Consider the following 25,813-nt stretch of genomic DNA (forward strand, 5'->3'; position numbering starts at 1 on the left):
ATGTAATAGAGAGGTAGTGGGTTTGGCTCCCACTTGCAGCAAGTTGTTCTTTTGTCTGCTTTCATTTCCCTTTAGCTTATCATTTCTACACTCCAATGAAAAACTAGAAATAAATTCCCCTATGCTTTCCTTGGCTTCATTATCTGTTGCCTTCATAGGGTTGTCATAAGCTATGCTGAAGTACAAGCTCCAATTCAGGCAGATGCACTGTGTGAGATGTATAAGCAGCAATGTTACAAGGACGAAAGCGATGCACGATGCTTGTTGAGGGAGGAATAGTGATGACAGGTGTATACACAGATTAGTACAACATGCATCTAGTAACATTTGGGGATCCTGTACCTGTTGTGTCACAGTGGGGCGTACCCATTATGGAGAATTGGCCAAGAAAGGGCACACACCCAGTGGGACACACTGAGTGGCTAAAGCAAAAAAAATTGACAAATCAGTGAATTCGTTAACTATAATTCACCATTCGATTAACTGATCAGTTTGCTTTAGAGATGCCTGTGAGCTGAAATTATATTTTCAGGTTTTATATAGGAACTTATATTTGTGTTATGGAGAACAGAAAAAAAAATTAAATTGTGGGGTTTTACGTGCCAAAACCACTTTCTGATTATGAGGCACGCCGTAGTGGAGGACTCCGGAAATTTCGACCACCTGGGGTTCTTTAACGTGCACTGAAATCTAAGCACACGGGTGTTTTCGCATTTAGCCCCCATTGATATGCGGCCGCCGTGGCCGGGATTTGATCCCGCGACCTCATGCTCAGCAGCCCAACACCATAGCCACTGAGCAGCCACGGCGGGTATGGAGAACAGAAGAGTGCATACTTAGCATACAAGGGTTATATCAGCCTGTTCACTGGTACTTTCATTAGACGCACATATAACCTTTGTGTGTGTGTGGTGGGGGGGGGTTAAGTGGGTGGGTGGGTGGGTGGGTGGGTGGGTGGGTGGGTGGGTGGGTGGGTGGGTGGGTGGGTGGGTGCGCGCGCGTGTCAAGATAGTGAACAGCCCAGCAGCATACAGGCAGGTATGCCAAACCCAGGAAAGAGTAGGAAAAAGAGCTTCACTTTTGAAAAGTGCGAACGTGGTAAACCAAGTAGTCTGTTATCATTGCAAGGAAACTGTTGCATGCAGTGTCCCCTATACACATGCCTCAAGTACACATTACACAGGCCACCTGACAATGTGGTGATGGTGGCTGGCAAGTTACAGGCCCTTGCCTATGATTCTTTTACCCATCCCCTGGTTTAAATAACTGTGCACCTACATTACTTTGCACTCTTTTGATTTGTCTTGTGGTACACGCTAGATTATGCTTAATACCCACATTCCGCAGCTCATGTCGCAGACTACATCATCGGCGCCATAACCATGGGGGGTTGATGCCTCCAGATAACCAAACCTTATGAAGGTAGCGGAATCTTTTTTTTTTTTTTTTTTCACTGTACTGGTCGCAAACACATGAGCATTCACACGCATGGCACTTAAAGGGACTCTAAAGGCAAATATTAAGTCAAGCTAAAGGGATAGATTAGTGCTTGGGAATCTGTAAAGCGTCATTATTATCGCAAACAGGGCCTTAGTAATTGAGAAACTGAGGTAAATGCAGGACATGATTAGAGACTCTCCCGGGACTTTCAAGCACCTGCCCGATGACGAAAGCACTCCTCAGTTAAATTCTGTCACTAGTACTCAACCACTCGTTACAAAAAACATCACTGTATTGTATTGGAAGACAAAATAAAATGCTACTTATCCAGTTCTATTTCATTTTTAGAAAAAAAAAACTAATTGAAATTACTCTTGCCAATGACGCGGGTGGTCGAAAGGTTTTGTTTCGCTCGACTCTGCGCCGCCCACGCTTTCGCATTTCAGCAGTTTTGTTTTCGCGTAGTGCTGCGCTGGTTTTGCTGGCTCGTGAAACTCTCACAAACTGCAAGTAGCAGAGAATTCAACTTCCATGTTATGTTGTGGGATGCCCGAACAGTCTTCGCCACTTGACCAAAAAGCAGCTGTAGCGGTGAATCCACCGCTCTGTCTTGGCTCGGTGCCGCCGTCTTTCCGGCACTATTTTATCACCGATGGCAGCAAAGGGCAGGGATGGTGTATGCAATGTCACCACTCCCCTGGTTGGGTGGCAGAAGATTTGAATTTCGAAAAAGGTATTCGGACCCTTCAGATGCAATTTTCTCATAAACTAAGTCCTTTCTTGGCACGAAACAAGTATTGCGAGGTTTCTGGAATGGTTTTGAAACAGTCCACGTCGACTTCTTATTTGCCTTTAGTGTCCCTTTAACAAACAGCTGAAAAATAGCTGTGTCGAAGGACATTGGTGCTGTTCACAAGGCATGGCCATCACTAATAAAGCTGCATGTACTGAGACCTCTAAGATCGCAAACCTCTAACAAGGTTGATGCTGCTAGCACCCTTAGCACACAGTGTAAAGTGCCACCCTCCTATACCATATGTACAGATGTGCCTAACCTATGATCGCTGCACTTTAACTTACCTATCACTTTTACATTCTGCACTATGCTGGGATCGGCAGAAAGTATGAAATAAATTTCATTCCTTGTTTCACCATTAGCGCTTTTCCAGGTCCACTTTCTGTTGCTATGCTTCCTGAAAAAGGTGTTCATTATTCTGAGTTTATTCCTTACAGCGGATTCTTCCAGTATCTCTCCTCTAGCATTCCTAGAATCGACACCGTAGTTGCCAATTGCTTGTTCACCAGCCTGCTTTTTCCTTCTTTTGCATTGAAGTCACCCATTACTACTGTATACCCTAGTTTACACTTTTCTCATCGCTAATTCAACATCTTCATAAAACTGATCTGCTTCCTCATCCATAATCTCATGGCAGCATCGACCGACAGGCCTGTCGATGCTCCCATGAGATTATTGAAATATTTCTAAATGTAAATTCATGCAGGTTTCTCGGAAAAGGCTTAACGATATCTATCCTTATTCCCTCAATTCAGTTGGTATTGAGCAAGTTGATTCTTGTCGCTATCTTGGAGCAACAATAACTAACAACTTAACCTGGTCGGAACACATACTCAAGCCCACTGCTGATACCTCCAAGTCCCTCGGCTTTATCAGACGATTCCTCGCTCTTTCTCCTTCTTTCATTCGTCAGCTAGCCTACGAAACTTTTATCCACACCAGGCTTAAGTATGCATCCTCCATCGGGAGCCCCCATCAAGCTTATTTAATAAATGCGTTAGAAGTAATTGAGGGTCGAGCCTCATGGTCTATCACTTCGAAATATGACAGGAATATTAGTATTACAGTGAAAGCTCATTAAACCGTAGTTGGTCGGAGCTCAGAAAAAGTATGTACTACACGGTAGTACTGCTTAACTGAAATAGCATGAGATCACCAACTTACCTGTCAAAAACAGAACTCGGAGAGAGTGCGATGAAAGGGGAAAAAAACATAGTATTTATTCACTTTGCGCGACAAAAGAGTTACTTTGTTTGATGCCATGGCGGCCTAACAGCAACGACCGCGGCCTCAAACTTACTGAAGCTGCGAGCCAGCTTTTCAGCCAGCCCCCTCTTCTCGGCAAACACTCACATGGCAGATTCCTCGTTGGCGTTGCATATTCTCCGTGCACGGGCGTGGTAGTGTTGCAGATGTCACGGAACCCCTTTTCCATTGCACCGTGCTGTTCTCATCACAACGATTGCATTCATGAAGCTGATGTAATGCGCAGCTTCTGCCACTTTTGGACCTGAATTGCCTGTGCTGTCTCTTTCCATGTCGTCCTTATCATGGTTGCTAGGCGACACCTTGGCAACAACAGGCAACGATGGCGAAAAGTTTAACCTCGTAGCTGACATCTCTTCACGGTCGTAGCACAGCGCTGCCGAGGAACTGCTGCTTCGCATTCCAAATGCCACACATCGTAGTCAACAGTAGATCCCTGTCACATTCTCGCGCCGACTTCGTGTCACTTTCGATAGAACTAATGATGTCTAATTTTTCTTCTATGCTGAGCACCCGGCGTCTTTTTTTATCCTAGCTTCGGCATGATAAGAGTCCTTGTTTGCACGACGCCACAATGCTCTCTGGCATGGCGCCGAAATGATGTTGATGTTGATGTGGCTGCACGCGCAAATGCACAGGGTGCTTGGAGGTCGTTGTTTTGATCCATGGGTCCGATCTCTGAGGCTTGTTGTTCTGTCGGACGACCCAATGGAGACGACGCACTGCCGTGTTTGCACGATGAAAAGTGGAAACACTGCGTGTTAACCGATACGTACGCAGTAAGCTGGTACACTTTATGTGGATACAAAACACATTATGTTCAATGGCTGCTGAGTTTTTGACTTTACTACTTTTAAATCAAAACTATTGTTCAAGCGGGTATGGTTTAACGAGGTCTTCCATATTTAGCAGAGCGCTGCAGGATCACTCGTCTTTCTCTTTTCCACAAAATATGGTATAATTTTCCGGATATTCATGGTGTTCTCCTGCTGCCTCCTAATCATACTTCCTGCCGAGTTTTCAATTCTTTTAGTTTACAACGACTCCACAGATCTACCAACTCCTTTAATCAGTCTTTTCTACGATGCACTGTTGAAGACTGGAACAAACTTCCTGCGTCTGTTGTCAATAAGAGAAATCCCACAAAATTCAAAGATGGCCTTACAACCCTTTTTATAACCTAAATATTTTGCTGTGTTTTTTGTCTTTCCCTCAGGAAGGAAGTAACTTTATTGAATCACCAGTCAATGAACGCCTGAGAGAAATGTCTCCCCCGTCGCCCCTTAACAGTATCTTTTTTTCTATGTGGTTCTTGTTATATATAGTTGGTCTTTTAATTTGGTCTTTTTTTCTTGTTCGCTGTTGTCATTTATGTCTTATCATACACTGTAATGTTTCCTGCTGCCACCTGCCCCCCTTATGTAATGCCGCATCAGGGTCTTCAAAAGAAAATAAATGATGATGAAATGATGAGCTGTATATGGCAAGAATGGCCACCAAAGGTTTGATTGAAAAGCTTCCTAAGCCCTTTAGTTTGAGGATGGTATGCTGTACTAGTTTGGTAGGCATTGGGGTATTGAGCAAGCAGGGCTTCAACCACCTGCAACAAAAACATGTGACCTCTATCGCTCTGCAACTCTTGAGGTCGACTATGGCAAGGAATGAAACAGTGCAGCTGAAAGATTGCAGCGTCACTGGCAGTGGTGCAGGAGCGGCACTTTCAGCAAACTGTCGGATGGCTGACTGTGACAATGATCTATCATTTGACAGTGTGAGGCTAACGGTAGCGGCCCACACAGTTCAGACACGGTCGAAGGCACGAGTAAGGCATGGAAGTGCTTGTAATGAACTGAAAGCTGGATGAGGTGGGCATTTTCGGCATGTACAAGGGTGGCGAATCAAATTTTTAGATAAAGCAATACACTCCTCACCAGTAGTAATGATGCTTGAAGCATTCACACGTTTTGAAGGCACCTGCATGTACAGGTTGTGAGACAGTGTGAAAAGGCATGCATATATCAAAATTCAAAATCTAGGTATAATTAGCAGCTACATCCAACTGTCAGGCTGCAACTTGCACTGGTTTAAAAGGTTCAATATAGAGAAATAGGTACCTTGGCAACACTAGGAATGGGAGATGGGAAATGCAGGCAAGGCAGAGAGTAGATCCAGAAGAGAGATGATCCTGGTGTTCTTGTGTTGTGCTGACACAAAGGCATTAATGTCAACTGAGGACACAACTTTCTCAAAGGGCTAGGGGAAGCAGTGTTGGCTGGTACTGGAGAGCATGACAGAGTGTTGCGTCAGTGTGCTTATGGCCTGAGTAGTATGCCCTAGTCTATCTAGAAGAGCAGGCAGCATTAGTCCCCAAACAAAACTGCACCATGCATACAAGAACTCTGTGATGAACTAGGTGTGTAAATGTGTGGCAGTAAAGGAATCAGATGAGCACCCAGTAGGGTAGTAGCTAAGCTGAGCATGCAAAAAAACTAAAATGTTTTTTATTGTGCTCGCATTATTTAGGTACTTCATGCACTTTCCGAGGGCTATGTATCTATGTATCTAAATGGTTTGTGCCTAACCATTTTCCTGCCTACCTGAGTCACTTTGTAGTCCATGGTCGAATGGGTAGTGCATTGGCCTACGTTTCTGAGGGAACAGGGTACGAAACCAACCATCGAATGAACTTGGGTCAGTGAGTATGTGGCAGTGTGTACATACATACATGCTGCTCTTCAATGAACCTCTTTTCATGCCGACATGACTCACTGTAGATGCGGGACTGGGTAGGCACCCCTGCAGGCCCCCCCCCCCCCCCCCCCCAACTCCCTGCCCACGTCACCACTTCTCACACACATTCCTAAAGCACCGCCAAATCAACGTTGAGACTTGACAGCTATTCGGCAGTCAACATTTTGCTGCCTTTTTCACTCCTTTTGGATGGCCGTAGTTATCGGCCTCTCCTGGGATATGAAGGCCAGTTTCCTCATCAATTCAGTGCCCGCGTGTTCAACTCGAGATGCATTCAGTCACAGTCTATTGAACAGTCACGCACATCGTTGTTGCTTCGTTAGTTCAACCTTCTTCGTTTAGACTGATCCAGGGATCGGGAAAGGGATTCAGTTCGTTGTCAGCTGATCTGTATGCACGTGGAACGAGTTACGGCCAGAGAAAATGACAATTGCGTTGAACTTTTTGTTTCATTATTTCCTCGAGTGGTGGCTCGCCGCGACCTTACAGATCTGCCGAACCATATACCCATGATATGGCTTAGATAAGATGGAAAATAATATGATGTGAGACAACGTCCATCATCAAACCCTGCAATAACCCTTAAACTCATAGGCAATATGACTGTCACTCATTAACTCGTCTGGTTTTTCCTTAATTGTGCAGCTCTTTTCGTGCAAAATTGCCAACTGGAAACAAGAGTCGGAAGGATTTGCGAAATTAAGCGATCTACTAAGGGAGAGAGCCAAGGCAACGGCCAAACGGGAAGGAAAAGCTAAAATTAACAAATTTAACCGTTGTTTATGAAAATAATTATGGTTCAACATCTTATTTAAAAAGGAAGTAGAGAAAACGCCGCTGGAAGTGGAGGACAATTTCGTGTGTTCTGAATGACGCTTCTACAGTTATCATTCGAGTTGCCTAACATAGCCACTTCTCTGCTGTGCTTATGTAGGTGTTTTTCTAACCTTTCGCGGTGGGCACAGTACGTGTAAAATTGCAGCTTCCTGCGCCATATGCGGTTGTAGGCGACTGGCGGCCACGCATCGTTACGTAACTTCCCAAATAACAATACGAGTCGGTTGTGGCACTTAACTGGTTAGAGCAGTAAACGATGGATTCAAAAGAGCTGTGATTGTTCTGCAAATATACATTTCTGTATAATTCTTCCAGAGCTAATTAAAAAAACACTACTATAGTCGGATACTACTTAAGTCTGCAATAAAGCCCCGCCCGTGCCCTCATAACCGCCAGCCACAGTTCCTCCGCGAGGCTGCAAATATTTCATACTTCAAACTTTTTCTGTTACCCAAATAAGGCGGCAACTACAAAAATAAAATTATTAGCGTGTAATTTTATACCTTTTCCCTCGCCTATTATAGTGGAATGGTGAACGCCTAATTTTTTATTCAACTGAAATAACATGCTTGCTTTGCTACAACTATTTGTTGTGAAGTTTCACTTCAGTTGGCAGTGAAGTTTCATGAGTAAAACGGGTTCAGCAGTGAAATGAACTGCTCAAACGCCATACATTTTGTCCATGTCTGTTGCATACCTCATTGCTTCCGCCAATGAAAAGACTCTTCAAGAACAGCAGACACTTCGAATGTATCAAGTACGACGCCATTTTGAAAAGGCTGCATGACGACGATTTTGTTTGCTTCTGTGATTGGCTGGTGGAGTAACACAACTCTGCGCGGTCTGTGTGCCTTTGTTGCCAACTGCCGTTTTTTTTTAAAGTTTAATTCTACTAAAGTAATCTTTATTTCACACTTTCGCTTCTTTACTTGTTCTTGGCAGTGTTCTTCCTGCGCGAGTCCATTTGATGTGGTTCTTTGTTTGCCAAGTAAAGGAGAGGTGTATCGCAGAGGCGTACCTGTAAAATACACCTTATTTCATTTCTCTTTTGTGGGTTTGTGCGTTTTTATGGCAAATGGTGGGCATTATTCACATTTGTATTCGTAAAGGTGCCCCCCCCTCAATTGCATAGAATAGTTACCCTGGGTATGCAGTTAATAGTTACCGCTGGAATGTATTCTGTACTGTGCCTCTCTGGCAAATAAATATCATGAGTTTGTATGATATCTTACCCAAGAAAAGTGGTAATGCGCATGGATGACATGGTGGTGGTACTGTGTGGTTACCACCGATTCTGCAAGCAGCTTTCCTTGCAGTACAGGATGTTATGTGCACTAAAGCACCTTGACACAGGGATTGGTACACAGTCTATTCTACTGCATTATGTGTTGTGCAGCAAAGGTTGCTTGCATTTTTTTCACTCACGAGTTTATTACTATCTGTGCATGGGAATTTGTCAATTTCGACATCTTGTATATGCTAGCAACTTCCTGCATCAGAACTGAGTCCAAATTCTTAGCTCATATCCTTATAATATATTTCTAGAGAATGATACCTGTGCCACAGGGGCGAGGTGAATGCCATTAAAAGTTTAAGACCTTAAGTTTCTTAATGCCATTATATTTCTATCGCTGCTACACGTGCATACTTAATAACATTAAGCCTTGCGATGGCGATAGCTGCAGTGAAACGGTTAAGTTTGCTTGCGAATCATAATACTATAAAAAACAGTTATCTAGAGAGCAGATGTTTAAGAAATGGCATGAGAAACATTAATCAGCATATTGTATGTAGTTTACTTCAGGAATGTCATTGTTTCACCCAGCCGTAAACTGTTTGAAGCCAAAGCTAGCTCGACGGCTAATCCATAGCATAGCCAAAGCATTGAAATTGGAAAAATAGCGCTCACAGCTTCAAAACTCTCAAGCAGCGATCCTGAAAAATTTGACCGTGTGCTCCAGTTTGTTCTGCCGTATGTGCTTCTTCGAGTCAAGCATCGTCGAAAAATTCAAAGGCTTCAGTATGAGGCCAACAAGGCAAGGAGCTGCTGCATTGCAATCGAACAGCTTCTCCTGGCTAATGCGCTCACGATTAGTGCTCTAGCCGTAAGTAGCGGCAAGATCACCTGCTAATCTCTATGAAAATAAAGAACTCCTTTTAAATAAGTGAAGAATATATTAGTTGTTTTTATCTACAAATTTGCTTAATATCATGAGAATATACGGCCACGGCGAGGACATTGTAAGTCGAGAGTATGCATTCGACGGCCAAGTGAGTTGTAATAATTGTGAGAACGCACTACGCCGCGAGAAAGAGCAATTTTTTAAAGAAAGTGAAGAATATATTAATTGTCCTTCACTAATAATCCGTTTAGTCTCATCAGAATGTGGAGACATTGAGATCGAGAGTACACATTTGATAGCAAAGTGAGTTACGAGAACGCACTACGTTGCGAATGGCATTAAGCTTTAATGCCATTAAGCATGACCATGTGGCACCCCACAAATGACATTAAAGTTTGAGGCATTAGCCAGTTAATGTCACTTTCTGTGCTTGTGTGGCAGGGGTATGAACTACTTCAATGAAAAAGGACAGTCTACAGAACTATCTTCAGAACTTTACATTCATAGAAAGAAATATTGTCATTACCATTTGAAGAGTAAACTACAAGCAAAAATCTACATGTTTACGTATATTTGTGCATTGTCCTTTGACTTGGGATGAATTGTTTCCTTTCAGCCCTCCAGTTAGAGAGTTCTTCTGTTTAGATGATCCTCCGGAGCCATTAGACACCATAGAAGAGAGCAGGGTTTGTAAAGTTTCACCTTTTATAGAACAGTGCAATATGCGCATCTTACCTTGCAGCCAATAACATTATGAGATTTTTCACTGCCCATAAAAGCACAGTGCCATGCATAGCGGCATTTTTTGTGCTTTGTTGTGTCGCGGTGGAGCAACGGTGCTCAAGTTTGAGTTTGCTTTTTGGTAGAATTAAATGCTGCATACTTGTGTTCATTCTTCCTGGCAAATGAGTTATGACATCTGGTCATATGTACTGTAAAAGCTTGTTAATTGAAATTTTGTGAGGCTGGAAAAAAAGTTTGAACTTTCTGAATGTTAACTGCTGCAAGCTACGGTCAATGACACTCAAGTAGTTTGTTGGCATCGTTGTATTTCTGTTGACTGCATAAAAATGAAGTGCAGTCGTATTTAAATTTTTATACAAATACTGTGTTTGTATTCATGAGGCTTTAAAAAGAGCCCTCAAGAATAGACAAGTTGTGGCACCATTTCTGTAAGGTAGCCTGTCAGTCAAAGATTCCATGCCAAACTTGGCCTCGTACACTACTGTACAATCTTGACATGCAATGGTACCTCGACTCCATACTGAGAAGTTAAAAATTATGTGGTCAACCCAGCCATGGAGGGACATCCATGGGGACCTGCAGTCATATGTGCTAGAACAAATTAGTTCGCAAACTGACATCCTTTTTTTGCATGCAGAAACAACATTGTCTGCAGCACCAGCATTCTGTTTCATTCATTAGAGGTTCCGCTCGTCAAAAACTGTGTGTTGAGTGCTTTGCGGGCTGGCATCTCCAAGGTCCATTTTTGAGGATGCGAGCTGCCTGAGCCAATGTAATGAATTCAAGCCAAGCAGCAGGCATTACATAGCCCCTCTATTACTTACCAGCTGTGCGAGGTATTTGAAGGCACGACAACTTCAGGAATAGCAGGTATATTTCATACAAGATTCCATATATTTGTTCAAAATTTTTATCATGATACTTAACAAAGTGGGAATCTCCAAATTGCTGTGGCTAGTATTTAAGGCGATTAGGACAGTATTTGGCTTCATCTGCTGTGTCAGACTGCATGCCGCTACCCTAGAATAAATGGGCTAGGTAGGTGATGGAGGGGTTGGTGAAGATGAAGTTAAGCATCTAGACAGAATGAGAATGTTAATGTCCGTGGTAATTTGAAGCTGTGCACTCAAATATTTCATGCATGCGGTACCGTGATGCTTAGTAAAACCTGTGAAATGTGTACAAAATCTGGATACAAATTTTCAGAAACAAATAACACAAAAAATTGTCTTCAGTTCCCATTTAAGTGCTTCAAGTTTTATGGTAGTGCTGCTGGAGCTTTTATTCCACTCGACTTCAACATTGTGACATTTGCTGGAATATGACATTTGCTGAATATGTTTCACTGTCTGGCATGCCTTGAGTTATGTTTCCAGAGTGAGCACTGTTATAATCTCAGTTTAACAGCTCGAGCCCGCCTTCAGAGGGACTATTTTGTGTAGTGACATTATTTTAGTTACTTGCACAAGGTGATACTAATGGTCTAATACAATGTCACATTGGGCGCACTTCAGTGGTTATGAAATCTGTGGCTTTAGAGGTTCTCAACTCTATCAAGCTCAAAATAAATGCATTGCTGCTATTGCAAACCTATTTCAACAAGCCTTATTTTCATTGCTGCAGAATGTTTTTAATGTTGATAGAATGGATGTAATTTTCTCTGTCATGTTATTGTTTCATATTCCTTTTGCCATACTTGCGACAGTAAGTCTGGTGGCTGCATTACTTTTGTGAAGACATGTGGGCAGCACTTTTCATTAATCTATGAAAAGAAACAATTTTTACCAGGAAAGTAACTTTTTCCTTTTTTTAATGCATTTGTTTACCATGTGCTAGTATAAACACACTGCAGATGAGAGTGTTCCCTCACCACTTAACCCTTTGAGGGTCGCTTTTTTTCGCCATATGCGCCCACCCAGGGTCGATTTTTTTTATTGCAGATTCCAATTCTTCTTGGGGACTTATTTCGAAAAAAATTTACCGCAATTTTTCTAGGGTGACTGTAAAGTGAAAAAAAAATATTTTGAGTTGGCATATATGTTATTCATGAATAACAACAATAAAAAAGGAAATAAACTTTTAAGAATTAAAAATTCGATGCATTGTTATACACACAGTTCAAGGCTCTGAAATTGCGCACACAAGAATATTTCGCAAGACTCAAATGTTCCTACTCTTCACTAATATGTACATCCATAGTGCAATAGAACTGTATAGGTGCACGCACTCAACAAAGCTGTGTGGTTGGTGCCCATCAAAAAAGCAAAACGTGTGACAAACTTCCGCTAACCTTCGTCTTATTGCCAACCAGAGGCAACTAGTTTTCGCGAGTGTCAAAAAAAAAAAAAAAAGCAACGGAAACGCATGCACGGCCGCATCCTTCCTATGCGCATCCCTGTGAGCACTAAACGAGCGAGAGAGAGGCGGTCGCCCTTTGAGCGATTAGTAACGAGATAGCCATCAGTTTTGCAAGCGCAATAAGCCGACGATGCCTGCGTGCCAATGCGCGAGCGGTAGTGTATCGACGCGCGGGAGCAAACTAGCTCTAAAACAAACCATGCAACGAAAATGAGAGGGGGAGGCACAAGAAAAAAATTCCTTGTATTCCCACATAGTGGCAGCACATGGCAGAAAAGAAAAAAGTTATGAAATAGGCGTGCTTTTTAAATGTGCAGACAGTGCCGAAAATATACGGCATCGACCATTTCGAGCTTGTTGGCGGCGCCGTATATTTATGTCATTGACGCTTAAAGGGTTAAAGGCCTTTGAGGTTTTGATTGATTTCTGCACAACTGAATTGTCTCAGTGACCATTGAAGCCGCCTGTATAGCAGTACCAGCTTTGCCATCGAGCTGTGGTTTGAGGGCCTTCAACGTGTCTGTGTGGCACCAGTGTAAATTGGCCAGTGAAGAAACTCTGGCAACACGATGTAGCCCATGTGCCTAATTTCACACATTACAGCTTTTCTGCTGTGCTTTTAGATGGGAGGCATTACATTATTTATGTTGTCATGCAGGCATTGTGTGAAAACTTGGAAGAGCAAGTGTATCGACTAAACCAGCAATTGCGTGAACGTGATGCAGAGATAGAAGTCCTTCGCTCAGAGTTGGACTCTCTGCGGCTTCAGCATGGTGTCCTTGTCAAGGCACTCAAGTAAGTGCAAGTGCCCCTTACGCTTGGTTATCCCAGCTTTATATTGACTTCCCATTGTGCTGCAGTGTGCTTTATGGATGTGCAGAGGAATTGCTCCCATACCGCATTTTGGTAGCACTGCCTTTTGACCATCATGAAAATCATCGCAAGATAACATTTGTTTAGCCTAAGGATGCTTATGTGGGCAATATCCATAAGAAGGTGTCGTGTGATGTCTTTCTTTTGCCACCTGGTAGCAACTGATGTGGGAGTTGTTTGTTGCCCATTGTGTAATTTCTTGTTGATGTGCTTGTAAAATTTGTGTAAACCCTTTCGTCTATAAGTATCTTGGGCTGACAAGAGTTATGTAGGCCCTTGTCACCCTGAGCGTTGCCTGAAAAAAGCAAGTGAGCAGCGTCACCTTTTTTTCATTGTGGCTTTACTTTATAGAAGGTATTGTCACAGCAGCCGTGCTTTTGAACCTTTCTTCCTCTCTTGTGCCTTTGTCATATGTGTGGCCATGTGCTTGCCTTACTCATTTGCATCCTTCACTCTTCTTCTTTGGGCTTCTGTGTATATTGTTCCCGGTGGTGCAGGCTGGAGTGTTCTCTGGCGAGCTGGGCCAACGCACAGCTCTCGAGAGACCGGCCACAGCTGCCATCGTCGCATGCCTTTGGTCTGCACGCTCTCAACCTCACCTTGTCCTCCATGTAAGATCATTTGCACCCAGCACTGCACAGTCAAATCTGGGATTCCTTGCAAAATGTGCTGGAATTAGCAGGTCATTGTCTCTACACAGCTATTGCATCTAGAATCTCAAAGTAATTTTTAAGGAATGTTACTGCAAGATAAATGGGAGGAGCTTGTACGTTTCTATTTTTTATTCAATAAAATATGTAGTCGAAATGATTTGTGACAAGTTTCTGCCAGGATATTTATTAAACATTGCAAGGGTCTTCGTCATTAAAACACCATCACATCTCACTATTCTTATTTCGATTCTGAGAAATTTTTTTGTAAGGACATTCACAATGAGCAGGAAGGGCCACATATTTTGCAGTGGTACAAGTTCGACGCTTGAGCTTCCTTGATCAAGCATGGATATTTAGGTTTTAGCAACAAGTCAAAGTGTACTTGTTTCACTTTGGAAATTCCGTATTAAATGTTTACAAATGTTGCGTGCCTCTATATTGGGCTGCATCTGTATGGCATGTCATACAGCACAGGGACCTTCCTCTTGTAATGTCATGCTTTCTCTCCGCACTTCTGCATCTCTGGTCTGTGGTTCAAGGGTGTTGTTTTAGTTAAGCTTTCTTTAGCAACAAAGAATTCAATCAATTCGAGGGCGCTTTCTTCGGTACTCTCTTTAGAGCAATGTACTCGTGTACTCTAGACGGGAGAGCAGTCATTGCAGACGTTTTGTTAATCAGCCCCCTTAACTACCGATGATGAGGTAACAGCGAGCGTCCTCTGGTGCCATTGACAAGTTAATTCGTCGTGAACTTCGTGCAATTTTCGCACATGTGTATATGTGCAGTTTCTTGTAATTTTGACGACTACATCATACACAATGACCTTTAATTTTTAATTTTTTTTAACCATGCCAGTAAAAATACACTAGGCATTCCTGGTATTATATTTTTTTAGAAAACGTTGGCACAACATATGCAGGTCTAAAAGTAATTGCACACTTCAATTTTTTTTTTTTAATTTGTCGTGGCAGTTGAGGGGTTAGAAAGCTGGTTAATGTTTAAATTACTGGCTTTAGAGCCCATGCAGCAGTGGAATTATTGTGGTGGGGCACTGCAGGAAGCTAGAGCAAATTACGTGATACTATAAAAAGCACTGTTTGTTGAGACATTTGTCATAAAAGATTCCCCTTTTAGCTTCTAATTGTGATACCGCACACCAAGAGTGTCAGAATGCTGCCTACAATTCTGGACGCTGTTGTCACACAGAGCAGCTCACTGTGGTGCCCTGCTGAGGCATCTTACAGCAGGTCTCCACATGTGTTCTACACGAGGCCAGTGCCGAGAAGCCATTCAGATATATCGTCATGCTTCAGGTAATGAAATTATCATATTTATTTATTGTGCAGACGGACTGGTTTTATGACTTCGAGTTAGGGAGACTTGCTGGATAACCATGTCACAACTCATAGTCTGCATATCTTAAAAATTTAAATCACATGCTTACAAAAAAATATATTTTCCTTGCTACCAAAGTTTATGCGTGCATCGAGTTCGTCTGCTGCCATTGCTCTAATTTATTAATGTTGCTGACATCCATACTTGTGAGAGCTTGTCGATCAGAACTTCTTTAAATATTTGCCACAAATTTTGTATTGCAACCACAGTATATATGGACACATTTAATCATAAGCTTTCTATTTTCTCAAAAAAAGGGTCTTCTAAAATCATTATATGGTCCCTTTAATGCAGTTGCACAGTCCCTTTTCAAATAAGTTTCTAGTTGAAATGAGAGCAGCATTCTGGCAGAATAATACTTCAGTTCTAGTTGTAAGCTTGTTTTCCTGACCATCTTCGGAAAATAGTACCTTTGTCCCTCAGCAAGCTCTGTACCCCCGCGTATGAGTTAAATAAACCTTTGATCCTCCCATCCTACCTGTAAGCTGGTTGAGAAAAAGAAATGAAGTACTATTATTGCTTCATAGTATAATCTGTACATTTGTACTGTACACACTTCTCGCTACCAATTGATGGGAGGAAACATGACTATGCAGTCTTGTGGTATTCTCTTTTATCATTTATTTATTTATTTATTTATTTATTTATTTATTTATTTATTTATTTATTCCATACTGCCAGCCTTATATGTAAGGCTGGGGCAGGGTCAGTGGACACAAATACAAATACAGTCTACTATCATTACAACGGACCCGCATACAACAGACTTTCGGATATAACGGACCATATTTCAGCCTTAGTTTATCTACCTATTTTATTAATACAACAAAGTGCACTTTTAACGGACCGCTCTACAACAGACTATCAGCTACAGCAGACAAAATTGGCGACTTTTTTTTTTTTTTTTTTTTTTCAGAATCGGGCTTATGAAACATACTTTTGCCGTGTCGACACGGGCTGGCAACTGACTTGCGAGGGTCAGCCAACAATCGTGGCTTAATATCGCGCGTGCGAGAGTGGAAGGCGGGGCAGAAATGCGCCATCTTCTTTCGTGCACGAGGCACGGAGAGGGAGGCGAGAGTAGGGGGGGTTCTACTCTGGCGGCTGCTGCTTACGGTGCGCCCGCCGTATCTTGAAAGCGATCTGCCATGTGGACAAGGTGCGCGTCCGCTCGGGCCTCTTCAAAGCGATCTGCGATGTGGACAAAGTGCGCCCAGTGCGGGTAGCTTCGTATGCGCTGTGCTAACCAGCCGCCTGGTTAGCTCAGATGGTAGAGCGGCTGCCCCGGAAAGGCGGTGGTCCCGAGTTTGAGTCCCAGACCAGGACGAACTTTTCTTCAACTGTGAGGCTTTTGTTTCGAGGAACCTGTATGGGTTACCTTTGTAACAATTGCTACGAACAGGTGGATGTCTGATTTTCTTGTTATTAATTACTTCTCTCCACCTTGCGGGTTTCCGCAGAACTATTACGTCAAACTCTTGTCTTTGCTTCAAGTTGTTGACAAATTTGACTTCGACCTGCCATCTGCTAGCCGCCTGGTTAGCTAAGATGGTAGAGCGGCTGCCCCCGGAAAGGCGGTGGTCCCGGGTTCAAGTCCTTGACCAGGCCGAATTTTTTCTTCAAGTTGGAGGCTTTTCTTTCAAGGAACCCGTATGGGTTTCCTTTGTAGCAATTGCTACGAATGGGGGGATGTCTGACTCTCTCTTTATTAATTACTTCTCTCCACCTTGCGGGTTTCCGCAGAACTATTACATCAGGTCTTAAATATATACCAGCTGGCCCAATTAACTATCGTGCACCAAGATTTTTTTTAAAAGCAATGCGTTACTTGGAAGTAAACCTAGTGCATTTTGTTTCCAGTGCAGTGGAGTAGCGGCCAATAATATGTTCATTACTTAGATTTAATTACATAGTTGTAATTAATTAACTAACTCGAGGCATATTATCCTAATTATCAAAGTGCCAATGAGGAATTTGTAGGCACAGCCAAGGGCATATCTAACTGCGGTATTTTCCGCGACCTACTAATTGCGTACATATTTTTTCTCACTGATACATAAACCCCATGAAATAGGGAGAATACCACCTGACTGCACTCCCACCTGATCATAAAGCAGCGCCCTCGAACAGACGCCCTCTTAGTTAGCCAGAACGAAATAGAGGAAATAAAGGAAAACATAGTGATCGAGCTAGTGCCTTATCTGCCCTGCCTCCGCCGAAGTAACACGTCACGTTTGGTGTTAGTTTGAAACTAACTGATTGCTGTTGAGTTAGCGTAGTGAAGGTGCACGGATGGTTCCTTGCTTCTTTTTCTTTCTTCCCCAAGAGCTATCACTATGAAAACGAATTGACATCATTGCAAAGGTTTGATGGTGCGTTTTGTTTTGTCCCAGTCGCCATGTCTTTCTCTAATGAGCAGAAGGTAAACATGATCCTTGCCTTGGGGGCTGTAAATGGCAACAAGAGGAAGGCCACAAATATACAGGGTGTTCCAGCTAACTTTAGCCAGAGCTTAAAAATATTCCGATGCACTCGAAGATGACACGGCCAAATGCATGTTGCTGACTGTTGTATGGAGTAAGTCACACAATTTTTTGTATTGTGCTTAATTTCAGAATGAATCAAAATTAATTAACCAACTTTGTAAACAACGACGTTAGGCAAAAATTTCCAATTACAAAGTTTGAGTGGTTTGCAAAACCACTGATTAAACAAGTTCTAACTTTCTATCTATTAAGTATTAGTGTTTTTCAGCTTTTGTATTTCACAGATGCCCTCGGAAAAAAAACAAAAAAACAGGTGAAATGCTCGCTTGCACTGCTTTATGATGTGGGTGGTAGTGCAGTCACGTGGTATTTTTTACATTGTGTGGGGTTTCTTTACCAGTTGGAAAAAATTGTACACAATTAGTATGTCACTGAAAACACCGAAGTTAAATCTCATTTGGGGGTGCCTGAAAATGCTTCACTGACACTTTCATAATTACGAAAGTATTTCTTGAGATCGATACTTAATTGTAATTACCGAATTCAACCTCAGTAACGAAAGAATTACTGGCAGCTACTCCACTTTACTGGAAACATTATGCATCAAGTTTTCTTCGAGTAACGCATTGTTCTTTTTTTGTAAATCTTGGTGTATGATAGTGATTTGGGACAGGCTGTGTTATTCACCCAGTCATCAGCAGTCAGCAGCAGTCATGCGTAGCAGCACTTATACTCCGGCTCACAGAAAAAGAAAAGTGAGTGAGTGAGGGAGAGAGGCTGCAGTTTTACCAGAAAGACAAAGCAGTGTTAGTGATAGCGAAGTATGCAACAATTACACGAAGGAAGATTACACCACCAAGAGATGCCAGATTCTTTGTGGTGTGAGAAGACTCAGGCTGTGAGATTGAACTGTCTCCTACTATGAGGTCTTGTAAATTCTCATATAAGGCATATACAATTCTTTGAAGTCGCATAAAGTTTCTTCAAGTGCAAGAAACACACACGCACACACATGGGGTTCGGAAAGCCGGTCCCCGTCCCCAGAAAAACTTTAAAAATTTTGCCTATGGATAAAACAGACATTTTTTGGTGGATTATCGGGGTCCATTGTAACGAGAGTCGACTGTATGACAGTGGTTTCAAACGTGGTTAACAGTTTCCGTTAATGTCAATGCGAAATATTGTGAATGAAGAATAAGGATGATACAAACTTCTTGCAAGTCATGTCAATGCAAACAGTTTACATACACAAAGCTTTTAATAAAAGCTTGGCACAAACAATTCATTGGCATGAAAAACACCGATATATACATTTCATTTTTCTGGCTAAGGCAGTAGGGAAATATAATTAGTTAGGAAAAATGAGGACCTATATCATTGTGGAACCTACATTCTTTTAAGTGTCTACTATGTTTTGTTCTAGTGGGTCTGGTGTCTGAGAACGATAGGTATTGATGGCTATGTGCATTTACGTCATTATTTGTGAAAAGACTTGCACCAGGAGCGGGCTGCATGCAGAGGTGGAATGTTGCTGGTGTGCTTCATGCTTTTTAGCAGAGTTTGTTTGACCATGCCTGACCTCATCATGGAAAAACATTAAATTGTGGCCATGCAATTCAGAACTTATAGTTCTGAATTGCATGGCACAAATTAAGAATGCAGCAGCAAATCCACCGCTCTACAACTCAAAAAGAGCTTGAGTAGATGTGTTAGCCAATTACGTTTTCTCATTTCCATGACGTCAGAGTGCAAATTTAATGTTTTTCAATATGGTGTCAAGCTCTTCTTAAAACAAGTTTGTCTGCGCATCAAAAGACACCGAGAGTCTCATAATGTCTTTTGTGTTTGCTTGCATTTAATTACATGGTACAGTCATGTGAATGTCCTTTAATTTTGCCATGAACTTATCTTTCAACTCTGTGGAAACATTTTGATTATGTCCTTTTGGAGGTACAGTAGATCCTCATTCATATGCTCAGAAAAAATACAATCCGAAGTCTCTAATGTCACACTGAAATGTAGTTGACATCTGTGTAATCTAAGCGTTGTGCAAATGGTTGGAGCACAAGATGCCAACGCGCACCCAGCTTGTGGGGTCCGAGCGACCCAAGGTGCATGTTTTATCGCTTTTGTAGCTTCTGCAAGCTTACGTTTGCCCTCCTCAAATTTGGCCTTAGTCAGTAGCTTCTTCGGATGGGGAATTTTGGTGGGAAGTTTTCACGTGCCCACTAGGCATGAATCATTGCACCATGAGACTCCGACACGCGTCAAGATGGTGTGACCTGAACGACCCGAGACGCACAGTGTCATTTTCTTATTGCGTAGTGGTTTAAGACTGCGACGAGAAACACAAAGGAAATCGAGCTTGTGGGTGACACCGGAATACAATGCCACCAGAGTGAAGCATGATGCTCACTTCGCGCCACTTGCAGCAAGAAACGGCAGTGCATTTGGGTTGTCGAATATTAAAAGCGTGCAGTGTGCTTCCAACGGTGCTGTACGCCCCACGCACTGTGAAACAGGTGTAGGTACTTATCGCAAGAGGCTTGGCAGCAATAACTGTGAATTCGACCTGCGACGATCCGGAAGGAGATTTGCTGGTACTGAGTGCGCACCAGGAATTTTCACGAGATGGGCGGGCGAGCATTGCAGGGAAGCTGCTGCGGCAGGTTGCTGCTGTTATCAATCGTGCCTTTTCTTGTTTACATGGGATCTAGTGGCCAGAAAACGTATTGTATGATCGCGGTTTGGCGATGTACTGAACGTCGTTGGCAAAAGATTGTTTTCTAGGAACATATGAACCTGAATTGGGTCATTTTTGTGTTGTCAATCGCGTACGGTGGCGCCAGAAAATCGTACTGACTGAGTGTTATGTCTACAGTTGTTTTGCCAGTGCTGAGAAGCTGCAGCATGATGCGTGCCTGTTTCATATCCCTTGGCTGCTGCATACAGATTAATCTGGAATTCACAGAACTTACCAAATCTCCTGTTGTTCATTCCTTGTCAGTGCTGTCCTTGTTAAAGTGTTGAACAGGGCACATTGGCCTTATTGCTTCACCAACGGCGAAAGGCTTCACCTCGCATTCAACATGTTTGTGTGCTCATAGCCTTTGCATATTCTATTCTAAACAGTTACTCTGCCTAAAAAAAGTCAACACTTTTCTACACTTAAGTTTTGTTGGACAAAACTTTTAGTAAACATGGTGGTAGTGTCCTGTCCTTTTTTGCGGTTTTTGAATTATGCAACACAGTACAGTGGAATCTCAATAATACGAATCTCACGGGGTCACGAAAAATATTCGTATTAGCCGAAATTCGTATCATCGAAACAATTAAAACTAGCTAAATCAAAGAGTCAGAGGTGAACCCACTCGGACACACGTACGTAAAAAGGATTTATTTCTTGTAGAAAATTCTCCAATGTCCTCTGCCTCTTTTTCTTTGTCAGATAAATTAGCAGACTTTGTTCAAATCCATAAAAACGCGTGCACGTGTCGTTGCTGATTTCGTTCGCGCACGCTTCAGAACTTAGCGCGCATGCAGCGTTTCAGCCGCCGGTGGTGGGTCCTTCGCCGTCGCCCACGTCTAACACAAAGAACGCGGCCCGAAGCACAGCAGCCACTCCGTCCAGTGGCACGCGGAAAATGAAGAAAAGCACAAAAGCAACACAAGTGCCACCGCTTCAAACTCTTCGCGCCCAGTCGCGGCCTCCGCGCTGTCCGGCGCCGCGTCCGCGCCTCCGCACCAAAAGAGAGAGGGAGAAATCGCGTAACTGCGCGCTGTTCTCTTTCACTGCCATCGGTGGGGCTCATGCTCGCGGTCGCGTCCATCCGTGCGCTGGAATCGTGCCAACTGTGGTCTCTCCTCCGCGCAGCGGCGCAACCTCCTCCCCTCCTTAGCAACCGGCGCGCCGGTCAGGGGCGCAGCTGCGCATAGCTACCGTGACGTCACACAGTAGCGATAGAACGGGCGCGCGCGCGTCGGCGGTGGCACCGCCGCTCCTTCGCCAGCCGTTTCGTTGCAGTCGAGTGAGAGGCCCGTGTTGCGCGCCAAGCGGTTCGGGGAAGTGCCAGCGGACGCCGGATTCCCCCAACACCAAACGCCTGAAGAACAAGGAGCGAATGCGCATGCCACGAATGAACATGTCATCAGATGCGAAAGCAAGGGAGGCAGAAAAGAAACGCCATCAGCGACTGATTAGATCGCCGGGTACCAAAGGCAGGGAAGCAGAACGAAAGCGGCAGCAGCGACAGGCGATATCGCCGAACACCAAAGCGAATGAATTGGAGCGCAGACGGCAGCAGCGTCTGGCTTTCGCCAAGCACACTTTCAAATTTCCAATGTCTTCGGTAATTTTCGTATCAACCGACGCGGGTCGAAAATTGATTCGTAACAACCATTCTCTAACACGTTGCAAAGTAATGGGGCTTGGCCGGGACCACAGAAAAGTTCGTATCATCCAGAAATTCGTATCAGCCGTGATCGTATCATCGAGATTCCACTGTAGTTTTACTGACTGACAAACTGTGGGCATTTGTAAATAACTTGCTTTGGCTTTAAACAAGAAGAAAGGGGGTTAACCGAGGGGCCCGATTTTTATTAGTCATATCATAAGAAGCCGACAAACACTGACACCAAGGACAACATAGGGGAAATTGCTTGTGCTTAATAAGTGAGAGAAAGGAACGATAAACTAATGGAAATTAAATGAAATGAAAAAACAACTTGCAGTAGGTGGGGAACAATCTCACAACCTTCGCATTTCGTGTGCAATGCTCTACCAATTGAGCTACCGCGGTGCCGTTTCCCCATCCACTTTCTCAGGTATCTTTGTTTCTTAGTAGAACCCTGGGAGTGTTAGCCAGTGCCTCCACTCACAGACCTTGGTGGCGGATATGGAACATCCTTTCTGCCGCAGGCGTCACGAGAATGTGATCTTTTTATCATCCACTTTCATTTCCATTAATTTATCATTTTTTTTAAATTTCATTTATTAAGCACAAGTAATTCCCCCCGTATTGTCCTCGATGTAAGTGTTTGTTGGCTTCTTATGATATGACTAATAAACATCGGGCCCCTTGGTTAACCCCCTTTCTTCTCGTTTATTACATAGCAAGGATCTCGAATCCGGCAACATTGATGCCTTCAGGCAGCATGTGTGGGTTTATTGTCCGGTTCCCCTAAAAGATGACGTTCTCATGACGCCTGCGGCAGAAAGGATGTTCCACATCTGCCGCCAAGGTCTGTGAGTGGAGGCGCTGGCTAACACTCCCAGGGTTCTACTAGGAAACAAAGATACCCAAGAAAGTGGATGTGGAAATGGTGCCGCGGTAGCTCAATTTGTAGAGCTTTGCACGCGAAATGCGAAGGTTGTGGGATCGTTCCCCACCTGCAGCATGTTGTTTTCTCATCCACTTTCATTTCCATCAATTTATCGTTTCTTTATTTCATTTATTAAGCACAAGTAATTTCCCCTAAGTTGTCCTTGGTGCCAGTGTTTGTTGGCTTCTGATAATATTGCTTTGGCTTTGCAATTTTGCATGGAATAGTAACACAGCAACTTGATATTTGTTCCTATAGGTGCATGTTTAACTATGTTTTGCAGCATGAAGACACAGAGAGGAGGGCCAGTATGGTTGTGCGGGAGAAGCTTGTGCTGAATTTTTATGTTGTGACCAACTATAGATACTCGTGGCAGTTGCCAGAATCATTGGGATTATATGTTTGTTAAAATGGTCACTTTATGTCACTGGCTAATTGGTGGTGCTCAACCTGTACCAATCAGGCATGTATAATTGAAAAGGTGGAAAACAAATGAAAGTCCCACTTCAGGAGCTGTAGCATGGAGTGCTCACGGTAGTACCTGTCAGCAACGATGCACAAATTCTGTATTTTCATCAAGCCCTTTACGACTTCATGATGCTGCGTTAAAACACTGAAACAGTTTTATAATGGCCCAAGATGTTTCCCTGTGTTGTATAGCGAACAAAGACAGGTGATGACATTAAGGAGTAAGCTGAGAAGTTTACCCATGATATTAGTCATGGCTGCCAGTCCCCTCTGACAGGCTTCACCGATCAGTGCTCATGCCATGCTCTTTTGCTCAGGCGGCATGGAATGAGACCGGCACTTACTCACTCGCTACTTGCCTTTGCATTGCCATGCAACGCCTGAGGAAATTGCTGGCTGAAGTGATACATGCATTCAAAAGTTGGAAGGTGAATCAACCTCTAGTTGATGTTGATCAAACATTGTCGCTCCCGCACAGCTCACAATAATGAATGTGCTTCATATACCCCATTCTCACCTGCAGCTTGCTTGGGGAAATGTCCTTGAATGACGTAAACTAGTGGTTGAAATGCCGTAACTTTTTTTCTCTCATTTTATTGCTCTACTCTAGAAAGTAATCAAACAAGAAAATCACCAGGACTGACAGTTGATAGAGACATGTCGTTCAACCCTAAATAGCATTGGTTTGTTTGACACGAACAGCTGAATTACAGGCTGTGGCAAGTGCACAACATGCTAGTGTACATGTGCAACATAAACAATACACCCTGTGTTGCGTAGATGCATGTGCATGAGCAGTTTCAACAGCGCTTGCACCCATGTGCTGTGTCGTCTGCTGTGCTGCTCCTTCACACTTTCACATGTGTGCCTAGTCAGCACTGTCGGTAGGGAGAGCATAGAAAAATTGTGAAGCAGCTCTAAAACTTTCCTGTACCATTTAAAATGAACAATATGGTTCAGAGGACATCAGTGCTGCTCTGTTGAATTGAATGGCATGGCGCAGCACCTCATAAACAGGTTCAGATGTCGAATTGAACAGGCCTGAAGATTTCCAGATGATCAAAATTAATTTGTAGCTTTCTTATTATGTAGATGTGTTGTGAAGGCACCCTATCATGCATGCGCACCTGATGGCTCCTCTAAAAAATGCTGGCTGCGTGAATGCAAACACTGAACCATACACCGTAGATGCCTAGTATATACAGTATCGTTGTTTGAAAACTATTCATGAGCTGCTGATCTCTGCTTCGTTCTCATTCCTTTCTCTTCTTTGTTCCTTCTTGCCCACTGGTGTCCACATTTGTTAGTACCTTCTTGAGCATGTTTATTTCATGCTTCATGTTGAGCGAGTAGTTTGTTGGGTTTGAGGTGCAATTAAAGATGGTGTTTTCTGTTCAGCTGTAACAGATCTGGGTGTCCATAAGCGGGCTACAAATTTTTTCAGTGTTGCGTCTTGTAGCAATGTCACTAGACAGAGAATTCATATAGGAAAGAGAAGTAAACTCCAAGGCCAAAACTCCAGGTTTTGTTTTTTCACTCAGCTGGGCCTTTTCTTCTTTGTTTGTTAAAGTGGCCCTGAACAACTTTTTTTGAAGTGGAGAAAGACATTTAAAGTGAAAATAGGCTATTTCAAAAATATTTTGCCGCAAAAAGTACTTCATTATATTGAGCAGAAGCGGAGTTATCGGCAATCAAACACAACTTCCACTGTGTTCCTGTTCCTGCTTCAGTGCCTTGCACTGCGAAGGCTACTGCGGAGTGGGGCATGTCCACAACACTCCGCCTTCTAAATGCCACCGTGGCGCGCCGTTCAAATTTCGTTTTTGATGTTAACATCAAAAAACGCCACGACTTCCAATCTTGGTGCCTACAGCGCGCTAAATGTAAGCCAAACACGGTTGTGTATTACGAAATAAAGCGCCTGGAAGAGAGTGAGGAGGAGGCTTCTATTTGAAAAGAGAGTGTTTGAGAGAAAGGTGACTTCATGCTCTGCTTGCGAGCTCCATGCACCGCATGCGAAAGCAAAATTTGGCTAAGATCTTCACAGCAGTGTATGCTACCCACGGATTATGTTACTTAACCCAGCCCGAGGGATGGTTTAGGGCCCCCTTAAAGGGACACTAAAGGCAAGTAAGAAGTCGACGTGGACTGTTTAAATACCATTCCAGAAACCTCGCAATGCTTGTTTCGTGCCAAGAAAGGACTTAGTTTACGAGAAAATTGCATCTGAAGGGTCCGAATACCTTTTTCGAAATTCAAATCTTCCGCCGCCTAACCAGGGCAGTGGTGCCGTTGCATATG

The 25,813-nt window shown here is 43.2% G+C and overlaps 1 protein-coding gene across 2 annotated transcripts in view; it reads left to right on the forward strand.

Annotated features, from left to right (window-relative positions):
- Snx16 (sorting nexin 16) overlaps positions 1–25,813 on the forward strand; it is a 40,268-nt gene that overhangs the window by 6,745 nt on the left and 7,710 nt on the right. Inside the window, exons 5-7 of one of the 2 annotated variants that reach the window (XM_065424517.1) lie at positions 9,830–9,899; positions 12,974–13,110; positions 13,686–13,799. In XM_065424517.1, the coding sequence (XP_065280589.1) occupies positions 9,830–9,899; positions 12,974–13,110; positions 13,686–13,799 (321 nt within the window). The remainder of the gene's footprint in view (positions 1–9,829; positions 9,900–12,973; positions 13,111–13,685; positions 13,800–25,813) is intronic. The other variant, XM_065424519.1, reaches the window with a different exon arrangement.

This window comes from Dermacentor albipictus, chromosome 1 (genome assembly GCF_038994185.2).
Source record: "Dermacentor albipictus isolate Rhodes 1998 colony chromosome 1, USDA_Dalb.pri_finalv2, whole genome shotgun sequence".
Taxonomy (NCBI): domain Eukaryota; kingdom Metazoa; phylum Arthropoda; class Arachnida; order Ixodida; family Ixodidae; genus Dermacentor; species Dermacentor albipictus.